Source organism: Eptatretus burgeri, chromosome 15 (assembly GCF_056783735.1).
Source record: "Eptatretus burgeri isolate ZD-2024b chromosome 15, Ebu_testis_v1, whole genome shotgun sequence".
Classification (NCBI taxonomy): Eukaryota; Metazoa; Chordata; class Myxini; order Myxiniformes; family Myxinidae; genus Eptatretus; species Eptatretus burgeri.
In genome coordinates, this window is record NC_140975.1 from 20,811,397 (window position 1) to 20,831,701 (window position 20,305).

The window sequence follows — 20,305 nt, forward strand, 5'->3', positions numbered from 1 at the left end:
TGATGTTATCACACTATAAACAACAGAACGCTATTCACAAAATCAAAAGCAGGGTTGGGTTTTAAAAATCAAATAAATTGCTGAGAACATTATTCATGTTAATATCGCTGGTTTATTCTTTCCCACTATAAATAATATAATAATGTATTTTACAATACATATAAATGTGCTACATTCATACTTATTTGCCAAATTCTGATTACAAACAATGATTGAAACCAACATTATATTTACCGGTAAATATAGTAGGTAATAACAGTCTGTAACATTGTTCCTTTTACCAAGCGATAACACAGTATATCTTTCATATACATATTTCAAGATATTTCTGTTGATATATTATCATGATCATACAGTTTCATTGTATTCATCAGGTAAGTAGCAATATCATGAGATTTTACTGTCATCCATTTCAATCAATGTCAACAGCTAATGGTTCAGCTATGTTCTTCAATCTTGGTCAGACTCCGAGCTGTCACCAGGTGAGTACTCCTGTTCCTCTGGTATGCTGTCATCGTCATCTGATTCATCATCTCCATCATCACTGGTGTTCACTGATTCAGCAATATCTGTCAACTGCTGTGGGAGAACACACCCCTCATACCAGAGAGGCTCCAGGTTTTGGTTGACAAGTGCCCAACCGTGTCCGTCACCAGCATCAGGGATATCAGGGTTGGCAATGTGGGTCTTCTTCCATATCCCAACCTGGTAATTCACTCTCCTGATCCTCTGGCTTGCCTTCTGTGTCCTGTAGCATGATGTCATGTGCCGTGTGGATTGAGACCATTCCAGTGAGGTTGCTCAGTAACTGGTCAAAATTATCAAATTCAGAGTGGAAAATGGAAGAGGCCCCTGGTGATCGAATGATTTGCGTTGACAGCAGACTTGATGTTTCAGCAACAGCCTGAGTTAGGGCAGTTTCCAACTCTAGTGAGAATGAGTAGTTTTCTGAGTGTCCCATTCGGTTCAGCGAGGTTATCAATTTTTCGCTCCTGAAAAGGTGACGAAGTGTCATGCATATGAGCACATGCTTCGGGAGTTTCCATTCCCCATTCGATGCTACACGACAAATATCTTGCCCAATTGAATTCACGAGCCTGTGCACTTTCGACGTGTGAGGAGTTGGTTTGCCTGATATCAGGTAATTCATATTTTTTTTCCAATTGTGATGGAATTACAGCTGTCATGTTTCCAAGGTCCTAGACAGATGGAGGCCATTTCAAGTCATCAGCTTTTGCGAAGCTCTCCAGAATCACTTGACGTAGGTAATTTCCAACATCCTGGATCATGTCCCTAGAACCAAGTTCATATGCACATCGAACTGTGTCACTAATGTCACGGTGAGAGCTGTAGACAATGTAAGACTGGAAGTTGCCTCTTCTGTTTAGCGTGCAGAAGGCCAGTCTGTCCTTGTATTTGTCATGTTTCTCCAGCTTAGCTTTGAGGTTTTCTCCATGAAATTTGGGATTGGGGAAGTTGGTGCATTTCAGGTGAGAGATATAAATTTCAGTTAGCTCTGACAGTTTCATCATAGTCTTGCTGATGATGATATCCCTGTCGATTACTTGGCGTACAGCACCAAACGCCTCCATGTGTGCCTCTGCTAGTTTGATCTGTTGCTCCTTGTCTTCTATGCTTGTACTTCTCCATTTGTCGGCATTTTGTGTGTATTGGACCCTGCAGGATTTGTGGTATTTAGCTTCTGTAGCAAACAAATCATGGCCTCTAGTTCTGATCAGCAACTTCTCATCTAATTTGTCCTCAGCAGTTTTGAGCACCATTCTCCATCCATCAAACTCAAACTGACTTAAGCCCTCAGTAGTCCATGTCCCTTTGATTTTCACTTTCTTCCGTTCCATCGAGTGGCAGAATATACAATCGGGTGAGAATAGTACCTTGTCACCAGCTGAGCCCCTCCGACTTAACTTGGAACATGATGGTTCAGATGGATCATAATGACTGGAAAGTCGATTGAGAATCATAGTGAATCTTTGGTAACATTCTCTGTGACATCCATCACCTTCAGTAATGGTGTCTGGTATGAGGTCACAGGTAGCAGTCTTTCGGTGAACAGATTCTCATGGCTGAGACAGTCTCCTGTCACGTATGTCCTTCAACCTTGCAAGTCTTTCATCGGATTCTGTACTTATTGATAATGCCACGAGAGGTCCATACTGAAGCTCAGAGATGTGTATGATGCACCTGAACTATGGCCTTGTCCCTTGGCCTCCACTGCCACCATCCTTCGGGTGTTTGGTTGGGGGGCCTTCTTTCTCTTGACGTTCTGATGAGTGCATTGGGTCAGACCTCACTTTGCATGGTTGCACTCAGCCTCTGTGAACCTGCAAATAGATAAGAAAGCAAACATTAAAAAAATTAAAATGTCATATCTGTGATTAAATTTAAAATTGATAGTTATTTTGCTATTCGTAATTGACTTAAGTGATTGTCTTTGACCTAAAAGAGAAAACTTAACTACATATTTGATGTTAATGTGAAAATAAATGAATTGTATCTTAACTAACCTGTTGGCTTCAATGTAAATGATGGGAATAATTCTTAAGTAGTCTGCAAATGAATAGTTGTTGTTGAATTTCCTTGAGGGGGAGGTGTCTGTACTACTGCTCCAATGGCCATATTCTGCACATTAAAAATATAATTATGTGGAGGAAAAAAATTCACACAATACCAATTTCCATATGGATATCTTTGTTCATGAGAAATCAAGCTTTCTCTTCAGCACCAAGTCATTTCTGTGTCAGGTATTGACCTCGATGGAGGCTCTGGTCATAGTTATCAAACACAATGAGATTAACCATATGCAATTTAGGATGTGATAACATCGCGGGTATCCAAGATATTGGACCCATTTTGGCATCAAGTGGAATGCAGTTGGCATTGGCATGTCACCTCATGGTTAATTAGCAGGATATATAACAAGAAACAGGATAAAATAAGCTTTATTGAAAACTCTACAACACAGTAATGGGCAGTTAATAAGACGATACAATACATGTACTCAACATGTTATATAAGCTCTTGGATATATTAATTTTAGACACAAACATGGAACCAGAATGAGATTATGTTTCATATAAGCCATAATATAATATGTGTAGTCTGACCGTGTCATGGGTCGTCGAGAAGCCATTCTGATTGGGTACGGAAATCGCTTTTGGCACAAATGACGAAAATTCATTGTTGAGGGTACCCCTTTTCATGAGGCTAAAAGAGGTAGTGCATCCCAATATTTTCAATGTTAACATTCAAATTCGTATTCAGCATATCCAGACACTTCAAAAAAAATAGTTTTGTTGGGAGGTGGGGGGGGGGGGGGAGGGTGCATGGTGTCCCTATCTATCCCATGGCCTAATAAGGACAAAAACGATACATAGCATGATATTTCAAAAATGTATTGGCCCTGATATGTCCTCGTGGATCAGGCATTACGTGGTGTAGTTATGGAGTGCCCTTCTAGTTTGATTGTTATGGGAACAGCAATAAAAAAAATCTAAGACTATGTTGTCCGTTATGTAAGCTGATTAAATTTTCCTTTCATTTATCTCTTCCTCGCAAAACATTACATTTTCAATCATTGATGAAACTTTCAAAAATAAATGTATATTATTTTATTTTTTACTTTTCTCCTTTTAAAAATCCCCGTAATGTACTGCTTCGACTTTAACAGGCCTGATTACGGCCAACTTGTGGGGTCACCTGGGCAATGTTTTTGGCCCAAGTCTTTCACAAACTGGCTCGTCAAGCCTGATGTTCGACTAAAGGAATTTGCGCAGGAATTATTTATTTGTTTAGGATATCGGCGATTTATTTATTTATTCATATGCAGCCTGTGGCTGCTTAGCTGCATCATTTTCTGGGGGTGCCGCTGTGCTGCTGATGCAATGGCCCCTGTTACCAGTAAGCAGGAACTCATTTTGCCAACCTTGAAGACGACAGGCTGAGTCAACCCACCTGGTGTTCATTAAACGCTGAGAGACGGGCTTGAACTCAAGACCCTAAGAAGCCAGCCACCTTAGTCGTGAAGCCAACACCAGGCTTGTGTCAGCAATAAGTCACCGACTGTCCGTGAAATACACAGTGGGATGTGTTACGTCCAATGAATGCTGGCAGATGGGACACCGCCATCCTAATGCCCATCTGAGGGACTGTGCACTTTGTAATGCAACACCCTTCCACAAAGCACCAATCTGACAGTTTATTGTCAGGTAGGGAATCAAACCCAGACAAGACAGCTGAAAAAGAAAAAAAAAAGTGTATTTTTGTGCCGTTCCCACTGGCATGTCTGAAAGGTTCTGCTTCAAGGGCCTGGGATTGCTTGGTTTGCATTCCCATCTGAAGGGAAAGCTCAGAATTCTGGGATCACAGGTTCAAATCCAACAATCATATTATAATGATTTGTCTGTTTTCTCATTGTCCCTATAATTCATGTAAAAGTGCACTGATATCTCGGAAAGGTACTCTAATATCTCCTAAAGATACAGTGATGTCCTGCATGTGATACATCAATCGTATATTTAACACCTGGAAAAGAATCATTGAGATATGACAGAGGAGAATACTCTCTGATGTTGATGATGAGTCATTATTGGTGGTTTTCTGTGGATATGAAAAGGTAAATATTTACACACTATTTATGTTTCTGGTGGCTTGTGATGAATACTGTTACTTGAGGTCTTGGAAATTAATTGTGTGTTAGGTGGTCGCTCGACTACCGTTATTCTCAAGTTTTCCGTCTGTCTGTATGTATGTAATGGACAGCTCTGTAGGCCAGAGGAGTCAACCGATTTTGATGAAACTTGACTGGTAGGTTCATACCAGGATCTAGTTGTATGCTTTTGAGCACCGTTGCTATGGACGCCACCGTTGCCTAGAAACGGGACTTTGAAATTCTTGAAAAAATCCGAAAAATATTTATATATATATATATATCTATATTTTTTTTCAAAAATCAAAAATCGGCTTCCGCGCTTTTATGCGCACTATAATCAACCTCTTTGTCAAAAAAATTCAGCCCGATCCATCAAAAACTGTATGACTTGTATGCAATTATATACCGACCACCCATGTCACCTAACGGCTTGTTTGTTTTTGTTTCTTCATAGTTCCTTGCATCCAAGCTGTGCACTCTCCTCTACTCTTTCATTTTTTTTTCCTCTTCAATCTGCTCAATTTCCTTCCTGCCTTTATAAATCTATCGCATGACCCATGTCCACCAGGGAGCCAGGTCACTCTGATCTTACGTCTCCATTCACAGCTACATGTGATCTTTCGACTTTATCTTCCTTGTACCATCTACATCATTTGTCGTTAATGACCTCAATATACCTTGACGACGGTGTGGCAAAAAGTTGAGAACATAATTTGTCAGAGGCTGAGTGAGGTGAGGTCGAAGCCATTTGTTCCTGGTACGTGAAACACCCGGCAACCCGTGCCTGATATCCTGATGCCTGACTTTTTGGAATGCCAGCCGCATTTTCCATCCAATTGTCATGGTTAAAAAAATTTATCCATGCATGGGTAGACGCTCCTGTCGGAAGTTGTGTCAATCGCTCAAGCGGTTGTGGAGAAATGCCTGGTGTTGGCTTATTGGTTTGGGTGGTGGGCTCGGGATCCCAGGATCCTGAGTTCAAATCCCACTTGGCTGTTGAATTAATACCAGGTGGCATTGACTCTGCCTGTCATCCTTCCGAGGTCAGCAAAATGAGTGCCACCTTGCTGATATCCTGTGTCGGAGTGGTGACCCATCCAGGGTTGTGCCCAATAGCGAAGGAGACTGATTAGGCAGCACCAACGCTTTGCACAGAGTACGGTCCCAATGGATGGTGGATGTTGCGGATAAACCAAATTTTAAAGCGAATAAAGGTGACAAAGTGAGGGCCTTGACTGACGTTCCACAACATTGTCAAGGATGGTTGTGGATGCCTGTTATAGTATGAGTATTGACAATAATCATCACCTCTTATATGGCCTGATGGTTTTGTACAATGCTCAACGATAGCTCGGTAAATGGAATATGGTGCAGCCCGAGGTACATAGAGTCAAGAAGAAGCGTTGAAGCGTTCTCATGGCAAGGACAACCGCTGTGCCCTTACGGGCCTCATCAGTATGACGACATTTGGCTTTTGTGATTTTGATGAAATGCACAACTTGTGGTGGTCAAATGTCCGAAGCAAAAACGGGAGACATGTGAAGATGAACATTACGATTGAAAATGCTAAACAAGGGGGGTAAAGCCGACATAGATAGAGTTATTACAATCATCTGGGGAATCTGGGTAGTTTAATGATATGTTTTTACCGAATTGTTTTGTCCTGCGTTTTGTCCAACCGAACTCCAGAACACACTCGTCTTCAATGTGAAGATACCTGAGACCACCTTAGATGGTCGGTTACCTGGGTGGTACCCTGCTTAAGTAGTGCACTTTACATATCAGGAACAAGCATAAGATTGAACACACTCTTACTTGGATTTTTTTTTTTTTAGCCCAAACACTTAAACCTCCATTGATTCTTTAACGACCGATAATAAAATTATAACTCGAGTTCATAGAACACCTTACCCCCACGCAGTCTTGAGAAAAAGGACATGGGAAGGGTCTTTTAAACTCTTGCTTTGCATTTCCGAGCACGTTCTATATTCCCTACGAGCCACGGTGTTGTCTGAATCTCGATATTCCCCAACGCTGAGGAAACGAGTTGCGATTTATGTTCTGCAGTTTTGAAGTATAATTGAATTGAATTAAAATTAAGGTTTAATTAATTAATTAATTATTTAAAAAAATAATTAATAAACACGCACCTTCTTTTACACCGCCTTATTGAACATGTTCCATTTATACTTCGTGCCTGAAAAAAAAAAAAAATATATTTTTTTTTTCTGAAAAAAAAAAGGTGTTTCTGTCCTTTATGATGTCCCTAAACACATTACGGTTCTTGTTTGGAATGGTTTTCAATTTTGTTTGAACGCCAGACTGCCAGACTGAAACAAAACAAAACAAAATAACACACGTGCCTCGACCATAGACAGACATCTGTAGACAGACAAACAGAGAGTGTGAGCCAATTGCTTAACCCCACTTTGCGCTTCGCACGTGGGGTAGTCATCACCCTGCCCTCTGTAATTACACGATATTTCATTGCCATTTACACTTCTGGGAATGCAAACATCTTGATATCTTAGGTAATTGAAACTCACCAGGTAGTTACATGTGCAATGGGACTACAGGTGTGTGAGCAATACAAGGAATTAATCTCACCATCCTTTCATTCTTGTCTTTATTGCAGCTCATCAATGGGAATCCAGGCAACGCAGGTACATTGGAGAGGTTTGTGCACAGCCTTTGTCGTCGGCACACTACCGCCACGGAGAGTACCAATATGAGGAGAGACGCATTGAGGAAGATTTTGAAGAATATTATGACGAGGGCGAGGAGGAAGAAGAGTGTGATGATCTTTATTCCCAGGGTTATTATTATGGGCAGAAGGACATTGTGGAAGAGGACACGACTGAGAATATGTACTCTGACGAGGCGTCACAAAGTCCGTCACTGTCTCACTCTCCAAGACTGCTGGGTAGTGAGCGAGTTGGTGTGTCTTTGAATGATGTGCCTGATTCTGTGGACGATGCCAACAGCCAGGGCAGCAGAGGCCCAGAGCCAGACGCAGAAATGGACCAAGAGGGGTATGCCAATGAGGGCTACAACGGAGGAGCGCACAGTGAAAGCTCGGCCATTATCAGCACTGAGGTAAAGCAAGAATGGTACCGGTATGTCATGATGCATTTCACATAATCTGCAATAGAACATTAGGTGGGTAATTACAGCACTTCTCCGTAACAGTTAAGTTCCACAGGAAAGAAAGAAAAAAAGTTGAAAAAAAAAAGTTATCTCTTATTATTAATTTCTGATTGAATGCCTTTTCCAGCTTACTTGAGCAACAACAACAACAACAACAACAACAACAAAAAACATTTTGTAATCATCTTTACTGCACTTTCTGGAAGATTGATTTTTATGCAAGCCATTTCGCTGTTTAAAATTGCTCCTTCACGGCCTTTGTTCTCATCATCGTTCGAAAATTTGGCAGCTCTCCGTATGCATGTATGTCTGAACCTTATAGAAACAAAAACTGCTTGGACAATTTCACTCAAATTCTGCACACATGCTCAGGATACCCAGGGTCAAGCCATGGGTATCAAGACGAAAACTACATCTTGCAGTAATGCTTTTGTTGCCTGTGAAAATTATCACACTTCAGATTTAAATACACCAATTCCTGGATGTGTGTGTGACACACACACACACACACACACACACACACACACACACACACACACACACACACACACACACACACACACACACACACACACACACGCCTGTAAAAGTATTTATGCCCTCCCATCTATCCATCCGGACCATACTCTCTGCAGAGCGTTTGTGCTGCCTTCGCAGTCTCCCTGGCTATTGGGCACAATCCTGGATGGGTCACCACTCAAACACAGGATACCAGCAAGCTGGCACTCATTTTGTCAACCTCAGAAGGATGAGGGGAAGAGTCAACCCCACCTAGTATTTATTCAATAGCCAAGTGGGATTTGAACTCAGGTTGCTAAAATCCCAAGCCCACCACCTAACCAATAAGCCAACATCATACGTATATACCCCCTACCAATAATGGCACATTGAGATGAACTCATACACCCACTCCCGACGGGAGCGGCAGGAAGTCATGTTATCATCCAATCTGGTAGAGATATAAATTACAGTCGATCTAGGCTCGGGTCCGTTCATCTATGTTGGATGCGAAATGCATTGAATGCCTCAAGGACGTCAGGATTCCTTCAAATTTCTTTCAGTTTAGTGTTAAACAGCAGTCACGATTGTTTTAAAATGTAATCACACATGTTTGTGATTTATATTTTTTACTTCTGGTAAGCTTGCCCCAAGAAATGCCATGATAATCTATTTATACATGGATAAACACCTCAACACGGATTTCGCCGAAGGTGGAAAACCACCTTGGGGAGAGGGGCAAATAAAATTGCTACAACTTCCATCATGTCAGGTATTCTTCCCTGCAAATTCTTGTCAGGTCAGGTTCGATCTGTGACCTGCTACAGGTACCATGTAAACCTGTACTAACCTGTTCCATGGTCGGGTTGTCGGCGACTAAACCGTCTCCCCCACCAGGTTTTCTGGTGAGGAGGGTGTTTGGATATGGACACCCAGCAGGATTAAAAACAAAACCTGTCAAAGGGCGGAGGAGCTCCTTGTGAGCCAACGGCCATCCATATCTAGTGCCCAACTGTGTCTGCGGACATCCTCCTGCAGTTGGGTTACTTCTTATTAGGAGGTTGGTGGCAGGATTTGCACTCCAGCCACCGTAAAACGCTTCATTCCGCAAAACGCAAAAACGCAAAAAAATCTGAAAACCCACTCCGTGGGAGTACCTCCTGTGCAGCTTCCCTTCGCAGGGCAGCTCACCGGATGACGGGATTGGGGCAAAGCCTTCGGGACCCCCAATCTTTGATAGGAGGGAAACCACGGGGTAACATCCCTGGGTCAGAGTGCGGGAGAGTGTGTCGGAGTGGTGCTGAGGTGTCGTCCACCAGACGGCGGTCTCCTTGGGTTAACCTGAGGCGGTCCCTTCGGGTGGGTGCCTGGAATGTCCTATCCCTAAGAGAGGATGATCACCTGTCTCTGTTATCATCTGAGCTCAAGCGTTTGGACATCGGGATTGCAGCTCTCTCTGAGGTTCGGAGACTGGATTGCGGCGAGATAATGGTGGGTGGTTACACCTACTATTGGTCTGGTCGCTCTGATGGTTACCATACCCAAGGAGTTGCTGTAGCTGTGTCCAATAAGCTGACCCCAATGATAATTGAGGTAACACCGGTCAACGAGCGTATTATGAGATTAAGGATTCGTCCCTCCTTAGGTGTCATTTCCCTGTTCTCTATTTATGCTCCGACTGAGGCGAGTGATCTTACCGTGAAGGATGCATTCTACGCCACACTCGAGTCTGTGGTTGATCAGTGCCCCAGACGAGATACACTTCTAGTCTTGGGGGATTTCAATGCATCGACTGGAACTGATAGGGATGGTTATGAGGTGTGTGTTGGTCCCCATGGGTCAGGAACTATGAACCAGAATAGCACTAAGTTCCTTGACTTTGCAAGAAGTCATGGACTTAGGGTGGCTGGTTCATGGTTTCAGCGCCCGCAAGCTCATCGCTGGACTTGGTATTCCAGCCCTGGCGGTGTGGCAAGGGAGATTGACCATGTCCTCATTGACGGTCGTTGGAGGATGATCCAGAACTGCAGGGTCTACCGGAGTGCTCAGTTCCTCAATACTGACCACAGGCTTGTTGTAGCAACTCTAAAGCTGCACCTTAAATCCTGGAGAATGGTACCATCCCAGCCTAGGCTGGATGTTGCCAAGCTCAGGGATGAGAGAGTAGCTGAGGAGTTTGCGAACAGGCTGAGTGGACACTTGGGGGGTCTGGGTGCTTTGGGGGGGCCTGAAGAGTTGTGGAGCACCTTCAAGACCACCGTCCTTGATGTTGCCGGTGGATGCCTTGGAGTTCACCGCAGGGCAAAGAAGAATTTTGTCTCTCAAGGGACACTGGATACCATTGACCAGAGTCGCAGGGCCAGGCTGAATGGCAGAGCTGAGCTGTTCAGGGAGCTGAGGCGTAAAACTGTACGTGCACTGAGGGTGGACAAGGAGGCCTATGTGCGAGGAATCTGTGAGGGGGTAGAGCATCACCTGTGGACAGGTGATTCTCGTCCCGCTTACAGGGGAATTCGCGCATTACGTTCATCCAAGCCCATCCCTCGGAGCACTACAGTTCGAGCAGAGAGTGGTAGGCTCTTGACAGAGGAGTCTGAAGTGAAGGCCCGCTGGGCCGGTTACCTTTGAGCGGTTGTACCAGGCTGATCCCCCAGCTGTCGAGTTGGACGTCAAGGGTGTTACAATCCCTGTTGCTGACCCTCGAATCAACTGTGGTCCACCATCGCTTGTGGAAACACGGGCTGCGGTGAACCAGTTGAAACGGGGCAAAGCTCCAGGGATCTGTGGCATCCATGCTGAACTTCTCAAGGCTGGTGGAAATGCTACTCGCGTCGTTGCATGCAGTTTTGTGCTCTGCCTGGAACACAGGCATCATCCCAACTGACTGGAAGAGGGGCCTTGTTGTCCCTCTCTGGAAAGGGAAGGGTGATCGCCAAGACTGCAACAACTACCGAGGGGTGACGCTGCTCTCAGTGCCGGGCAAGGTCTTTGCTCGGATAATTCTTGATAGGGTTCGCCACCATCTGCTTGTGCACCAGCGTCCAGAGCAGTCAGGCTTTACACCAAAGAGGTCAACGATTGACCGTATCCTTGCTCTTCGTGTCCTCACTGAACGCAGACGAGAGTTTCGGCAGGGGCTGCTTGCAGCCTATGTTGATCTCTGTAAAGCGTTCGATTCAGTGAATCGGGATGTCCTCTGGAGGATTCTTGGTCTTCGTGGGGTGCCACCGAAACTGATCGATCTGATGTCTGAACTCTACTCTGGTACTGAGAGTGCTGTGAAGTGTGGTGGTACCATCTCTGACTTATTTCCAGTTGTTACTGGAGTTCGTCAGGGGTGTGTACTTGCACCCACACTTTTCAGCACTTGTATGGACTGGATTTTTGGGAGGATGTCGGAGAGATCAAGTTGCGGTGCATCGTTTGGCAATGTCAAGATCTCGGACCTTGATTTTGCAGATGATGCAGTCATCTTTGCGGAGACTTTAGACATCCTCTTGGGGGCCCTCGAGGTGCTGAATGAGGAGTCGAGCCGTTGGGATTACGGATTTCTTGGGTCAAAACAAAGATCCAGGCTTTCGGTGACATCTTGGATGCTGCTGTCCTGTCTGTGTCTGTTTGTGGTGAGGATGTTGAGGTCGTGGAGAGATTCACTTACCTTGGCAGTGATATTCATGTCTCCGCAGGTTGTGAGCCGGAGGTCAATAGACGTCTGGGTCGGGCCTGGGGAGTCATGGATTCACTGGATCATGGGGTGTGGCGCTGCCGGTACCTGTGCGGGAGGACGAAAGTCCGAGTCTTCAGGTCCTTGGTACTTCCAGTCTTGCTCTATGGGTGCGAGACTTGGACTTTGACCAAGGATCTGAGACGGAGACTTAATTCCTTTGGTACCAGGTCTCTTCGGAGAATCCTTGGCTATCGCTGGTCGGATTTTGTGTCCAACGGCGGTTGCTGAGAGAGACTCGGATGAGATTTGTTACCTGCATAGTCCGTGAGCGTCAGCTGCGGCTGTATGGACATGTGGCTCGTTTTCCTGACGCTGATCCTGCTCACCAGATTCTCTCAGCGAGGGAGTCTCATGAGTGGATGAGGCCAGTGGGCCGACCACGTGCCTCATGGTTGCAGCAGGTTGACCATCATCTCAAGGAGATGGGGATGGGCCTGGCATCTGCCTGGGGGATGGCCAGACGGAGGCCCCCGGAGTACCGGCGGAAAGTGGACGCAGCGACGCGCTGTTCTGGCACATGCTCCCATACCTGACCTGACCTTCCATCATGTGACACTTACAGTAGTCATCCTGTTAAGTTTGTTCTTTTGATATATATATATATATATATATATATATATATATATATATATATATATATATATATATATATATATATATATATGTGTATATATATATATATATATATATATATATATATATATATATATATGTGTATATATGTGTGTATATATATATATATATGTGTATATATATATATATATATATATATATATATATATATATATGTGTGTATATATATATATATATATATATATATATGTATATATATATATATATATATATGTATGTATATATATATATATATATATATATATATATATATATATATATATATATATATATATATATGTATGTATATATATATACACATATATACATATATATATATATATATATATATATATATATATATATATATATATATATATATATATATATATATATATATATATACTCAGATTCTGCAACCCGTCCAGACAGCATCAGCCCACGTGTCCTAAAAACCTGCTCCTTTGCTCTTTCTCACCCTCTGTGTGTTCTATTCACCCTCTCATTTGCTCAAGGTCATCAGCCATCTGCTTGGAAATCAGCAAACATCACTGCCCTGCACAAAAAAGGTGCAAAAACAGATCTCTGCAACTACAGACCAATCAACCTTCTCCCAATCATCAGCAAGGTTATGGAATCCATCATCGCTTCAGACATTAAATCCTTCCTCTTCTCCAATGGCTTGATTTCCGATCATCAATTTGGTTTCAGACAAGGTCACTCTACCGTGGATATGCTGCTTCTGCTCTCCCAACAATGGATGGAGGTCCTCAATACAAGACATGATATCAGAGCCATATCCCTAGGCATATCGCATGCTTTTGACACAGTCTGGCACCCTGCTCTGCTCACCAAACTCTCTTCCTATGGTATCCAAGGACATCTCCACTCATGGCTCGCAGACTTCCTCTCCTGTCACAGCCAACGTGTGGCCCAAAATGGAGCTCTCTCATCCCCTCTTCCTATCCAGGCTGGAGTTTCTCAAGGTCGCGTTCCGGGCCCTGTTCTTTTTCTGGCTTTCATCAATGATCTTTCCGACTCTCTGGAAAATCCTCTTCATCTCTTTGCTGATTACTCCACCCTCTGCTGTACCATTGGTCATCCCTCAGACCGGCAAGCTGCAGCTTCTTCGTTCACTGCAGATCTGGGTAAAATCACAAACTTTCAATGTGGAATTTCAAAATGTCTTTCAATCTGGACAAATCTCACTCTCACGATGTCTCTCCGAAAGGACTGTTTGGAACCCCCCCCCCCCATTTACTTTCGCAACAATCTTCTGGAAGAAGTCCATTCTTTCAAGCTTCTGGGTCTCACTATCTGCCATGACCTTTCTTGGGAAAGCCACATTTCCAACGTGGCTTCCAAAGCCAGTCGCCGACTGGGAATCCTCCGTCGTGCAAAGTCCTTCCTTGGCCCACCTGAGCTCCTGACCACTTACAAAGCTTTCGTCCGCAGCCTGTTGGAGTACTGCTCTCTCATCTTGGCTGGTGCTCCTGCCTACCACCTTTCTCAGCTTCACACTGTGGAAACCAAGGCATTTGGGATCATTGGCATCTCCCGCGATGAGGCTGATTCTTTGGGCCTCTCACTCTCTCACCGCAGGTTGGTCGGTGGTCTTTCTGTCTTTTACCGTCTCCTCCTCTCCAGTCTCGCCCCCCTGCTTTGTCTGCGATATGTCCCCACCATATTTCCGCAGGGCGCTCAAGGTCCGCCAACAATCCCCTTCTGGTAAAACTACCAAAATCATGAATCACTGCTCACCTTCACTCTTTAAGTCCTCTTTTTCCCCACTTTTGGAATAAACTCCCTCACTCTGTTCAATCCAATTCTTCCCTCCAGGCCTTCAAAACAGCTGTTCACCACCACCTCTTATCGTACCCCATCCAAATCCTCGATCTTTTCTACCCTCGTTAATCCACCCCAAACCCACCTCCTTCAAATTCCCTGCTTTCCTTCCTGAAAGTCCCTGGGATGTCCATCTTGTATACCCCATGTTCCCTGCCCCCATCCCTCCCTTCCACAGATCTCCTAATGTCTCTGTTCCCCACTGTTTTGTCCTTCCCACTACCACCCCTCTTGTCTCATGCCCCCCTTGCTGTTCGTTGTGTGTTAGCTCTCATACGAGCCTCGACAAGGTATACAAAAACAAACAAAAAACGCAGTGTGAGGGGTAGGGGAGTAATGGGAAGGTGGTATGAGAGGAGGGGAAGGCAGCGTGTGTGGGGAGGGTAAGGTAAGGCAGTGTAAGGGGAGGTTCCGTCCACACATTACCATCATCCGGACACATCTGGAGATAACCGCCATCCCGACATAACCACCGTCCAGATACATCAAGTGAAGGCAGTGTGAGGGGAGGGTCCTTCTGGACACAACCCCCGTCCAGACACATCCGAGATAACCACTGTCCAGATGATGGGTCGACTAGGGGGTGGGGGGGTGGTGGAAAAAAGGAGAGGAGGAGGAGAGAGAGAGAGTGGGGTGGAGGAGCGAGGAGTGGTTGGGAAGTGGAAAGTAGTGTGAGGGGAGGGAAGGCACCGAAAGGGGAGGGGAAGGCATTGAAAGGGGAGGGTTCTTCTGGACATAGCAACCGTCTGGAGACACGACGGGTATACTAAAGGGGGGGATAATAAAGAGGGGAGGAGAGGGGGAGGAGAGAGAGAGGAGTGGAGGAGCGAGGAGGGAGGGAGACCGAAGAGGGGTGGTGGAGCGAGGAGCGGTGGAGGAAGGGAAAGTAGTGTGATGGGAGGGGAAGGCAACGTAAGGGGAGGGCAAGGGAAGGCAACGTAAGGGGAGGGCAAGGGAAGGCAGTGTGAGGGGATGGTCTGGCCAGACATAACCACCGCCTGGACATGTCCGGAGATGACCACCATCCAGACATAACCACCATCTGGATACACGTGGAGATAACCACCATCTGGACACATCCGAATATAGCCACCTTCTAGACACGTATGGAGATAACCACTAACCGGACATAACCACCATCCAGATACGTGCAGAGATAACCACCATCCGGGCATAACCATCGTCCAGACATATCCAGAGATAACTACTGTCCGGTCACCGGGTATACCAAAGGGGGGGGGAGAAAAAGAGGGGAGGAGAGAGAGGGGAAGAGGAGCAAGGATGGAGGGAGACTGAGGAGGAGTGGGGGAGCGAGGAGGGGTGAGGGAGGGGGGATGAGCGGGGGAGCGAGGAGGGGTGAGGGAGCGAGGAGGGGTGAGGGAGCGAGGATGAGCGGGGGAGCGAGGAGGGGTGAGGGAGCGAGGGGGGGTGGGGGTGTGAGGAGGGGTGGGGGAGTAAGGGGCGGTGGGGAAAGGGAAGGCAGTGTGAAGGTAGGGAAAGTAGTGTAAGGGGATGGCAAGGAATTATTGGGTTGTAAGGGTATATATATATATATATATATATATATATATATATATATATATATATATATATATATATATATATATATATATATATATATATATATATATATATATATATATGTCGTAACGTCAATCACCCTTCATGTAAGGTATGAAGACATCGATGTGTACTTGAGAGAAAGCTGTTCACTATCCACCAAGGTACGTGTACACGGAGCACGGCAAACACCAGGATCATCAATTAAGTAACTGAGGATGCTCGGAGGGTGCCGTCACTGTCTTAGACGGTTTTATTACCCCCTTATATACTCGGTTTTATCTTTGGACAAATGTTTATCTCACAATTTGTCCTTTCAACCTAACCAGCTGCAAGCAGTTGGCTCATTTCATTACAAGAATGGTGAAACAGAAGTAGATATAAGAGGAAATAACGGTTCACTCCCAAGCCCTGCTCCCACAGTGCTGCTCTGGATTACTCAAGGTTAATCACAATCATATTTTCTGCATATACTGTTCCAATTGTCCTTTTTCCCAAGCAGCTTGCCAAGAGTATAGTTTGATTAACACCAAGCCTGCAAAAACATATAATGACTTCTAAAAGCAAAGCTAATAGAAAAAGGTACGATTCCCGACATATATGTATGTATATATATATATATATATATATATATATATATATATATATATATATATATATAGTTACGAATTTGGAATTCATTTGCACACAACGTGCAGGTTCCCTTAGGCAGCTAGGTCCATAAGTGCATGTTCCCGAGATAGCTCACCTTCCATTGTTTAATTTTTTGAAATCGATTGGATGCGCTGCGGATCGATTTCATAGTTAGGGAGCGAACATGGAGACGTCCCTCCCCCTCTTCTGCGAAGAGGAAGAAGAACCCTGCGGTGACGTCAACAATTCCCTCCCACCCGTGGTTGAGCGGGGGGTGGATCACGAGGACATGAGTCACGCCGGGTGCGGCGTGTTGTCCGTGGGCCCGTCTAATAAGTAGGAACTGCTGTTAAGTGTAAATGACTGTACATAATAAGTAGACGGTTGTAGTTCTTTTGTTGCTTGTATAATTGCATACGTGTTTTGCCTTATTTAATTGCATACGTGTTTCATCATAATAAATGTCCTTGTGTGAATGTAAACCTGCTCGTTTCGTCCATTCCCTCATTGACTGAACATTTCGTGTGTTGGGAGTTAGAAAGCCGTTGGTTTGCCGTAATAGGGAGACATTTGGACCAACGGTTCTCGGCGATTACGCCGCTCGGAATTGCGCACGGACAAGCTCGCCTCGGCAGTTTGTTCCGTACGAGTTCCGTCGAGGGTGAAATACCCCGGTAGTTGGATCACGTGGGTATTTAGGTACATTGAAGATTGGCAATCGACCCTACCCCACGTGATCTGCCAATTGGCGTATTTCGGTTCTTGTACAAGGACCCGTCGCTTGGAGTTATCCGGGCGGTGATCTATATTCCGGGCGATCGGTCGGGCTGACACGACTTGCGACTCCGTTCAGAGCTGTCTGTTGGCTGCTGACGCCCGGCCTGTAACAATATATATATATATATATATATATATATATATATATATATATATATATATATATATATATATATATATATATATATATATATATATATATATATATATATACGAGGTGTGTTCAAAAAGTATCCAACCTTAATTTTTCGTGCGTAAACAAATGAAGCTCGGGAGGCGTGGTTTGGTGCACGTATGTAGGCGATCCTAATCCGTATGCGTGAATATTTTCCTGCCTGCTGAAGCTGTCAGTCGCCGACAGACCGCCGATGAGTGAGGAAGTGTAAGTGAGTGCCATCGGATTTTCGTTTTTGACAAAATGACAGAAAAACTTGAACAACGCTACTGCATCAAATTTTGTCTAAAGCTTGGCGATTCCCAAGTGGAAACGAGGTGGGCGTCAGCATTGGATCCGTTCATTCCATTGTGACTGAGGATTTGGGCTTAAGGAGAATCTCAGCGAAGTTCGTGCCAAAGCTGCAAACGATCGAGCAGAAGCAACTCCATTTGGAGATCGTACAGGACATGCTGGAGACTGTGAACAGCGATCCCAACTTCTTCAACACAGTGATCACTGGCGATGAGACCACAGTGATCCGTCATTTTGTCAAAAACGAAATTCCGACGGCGCTCACTTACACTTCCTCACTCATCGGAGGTCTGTCGGCGACTGACAGCTTCAGCAGGCAGGAAAATATTCACGCATACGAATTAGGATCGCCTACATACGTGCACCAAACCACGCCTCCCTAGCTTCATTTGTTTACGCACGAAAAATTAAGGTTGGATACTTTTTGAACACACCTCATATATATATATATATATATATATATATATATATATATATATATATATATATATATATATATATATATATATCTTCTTCCTCTTTCGGCTTGCTCCCGTTAGGGGTCGCCACAGCGGATCAACCGTCTCCATTTCGCTCTATCCTCCACATCTTCCATTGACACTCCAACCACCCGCATGTCCGCCCTCACCGCATCCATGAACCTCTTCTTTGGCCTTCCTCTTCTCCTCCTGCCTGGCGGCTCCATCTTCAACATCCTTCTCCCGATATACTCCGTTTCCCTCCTGTGCACACGTCCAAACCATCTCAATCTCGCCTCTCTCACTTTGTCTCCAAACCGTCCTACCTGCGCTGTCCCTCTAATATACTCATCTCTTATCCTATCCATCCTCGTCACTCCCAACGAGAATCGCAGCATCTTTAACTCTGCCACCTCCAGTTCCACTTCCTGTCTTTTTGTTAGCGCCACCGCCTCCAAACCATACAACATCGCTGGTCTCACTACCGTCTTATATACTTTCCCCTTCACTCTTGCAGCTACCCTTTTGTCACAAATCACTCCTGCAATTCTTCTCCACTCACTCCATCCTGCCTGCACTCTCTTTTTCACTTCTCTTCCACACTCTCCGTTACTTTGGACAGTTGATCCCAAGTATTTAAACCAATCCACCTTCCCCACCTCAACTCCTTGCAACCGCACCATACCACCACCCTCCCTCTCATTTACGCACATGTACTCCGTCTTACTCCGACTGACTATCATTCCCCTTCTCTCCAGTGCGTACCTCCACCTCTCAAGGCTCGCCTCAGCCTGCTCCCTACTCTCCCTACTGATCATGATGTCATCCGCGAACATCAGAGTCCATGGAGACTCCAGTCTGATCTCATCCGTCAACCTGTCCATCACCATTGCAAACAGGAAAGGGCTCAGAGTCGATCCTTGGTGCAATCCCACTTTTACCTTAAACCGGTCCGTCATTCCTACCGCACACCTCACCGCTGTCACACTGTCCTCATACATATCCTGCACAATCCTCACATACTTCTCCACCACTCCTGACTTCCTCATACAATACCACAACTCCTCTCTTGGCACCCTATCATAAGCTTTCTCTAAATCCACAAACACACAATGCAACTCTTTCTGGCCTTCCCCATACTTCTCCATCAACATTCTCAAAGCAAACATCGCATCAGTGGTGCTCTTTCCGGCATAAACCCATATTGCTGCTCACAGATCGTCACCTCTCCTCTCAACCGAGCTTCCACTACTCTTTCCCACAACTTCATGGTGTGGCTTAACAACTTTATCCCTCTGTAATTTCCACAGCTCTGCACATCACCCTTGTTCTTAAAAATCGGAACCAGTACACTTCATCTCCACTCCTCCGGCATCCTCTCACTTTCCAAGACTTTATTAAACAATCTGGTTAACAACCCCACTGCCATCTCTCCTAAGCACTTCCATGCCTCCACGGTATACCATCTGGGCCAACCGCCTTTCCACTTTTCATCTTCTTCATAGCAGTCCTCACTTCATCCTTACTGATCCACCCCACTTCCATATTCACTATCTCCACCTCTTCCAACCTTCTCTCTCTCTCATTTTCTTCATTCATCAGCTCCTCAAAGTACTCCATCCACCTTCTCAACACACTCTCCTCGCTCGTCAGCACATTCCCATTTGCGTCCTTTATCACCTGAACCTGCAGCACATCCTTCCCAGCTCGGTCCCTCTGTCTTGCCAATCGGTATAAATCCTTTTCCCCTTCTTTTGTATCCAACTTCTCATACAGCTCGTCATATGCCTTTTCCTTGGCCTTTGCCACCTCTCTTTTTGCCTTTCTACGCCACTCCTTGTACTCCTGCCTACTTTCTTCATCTCTCTGACTATCCCACTTCTTTTTCGCCAACCCCTTCTTCCTTATAC

General features: G+C 45.0%; 1 protein-coding gene across 8 annotated transcripts in view; it reads left to right on the forward strand.

Annotated features, from left to right (window-relative positions):
- LOC147011697 (synaptotagmin-14-like) overlaps positions 1–20,305 on the forward strand; it is a 248,794-nt gene that overhangs the window by 137,764 nt on the left and 90,725 nt on the right. For all 8 annotated transcript variants that reach the window (XM_085856244.1, XM_085856249.1, XM_085856248.1 and 5 more), the window contains one exon: positions 7,305–7,765. In XM_085856244.1, the coding sequence (XP_085712370.1) occupies positions 7,305–7,765 (461 nt within the window). The remainder of the gene's footprint in view (positions 1–7,304; positions 7,766–20,305) is intronic.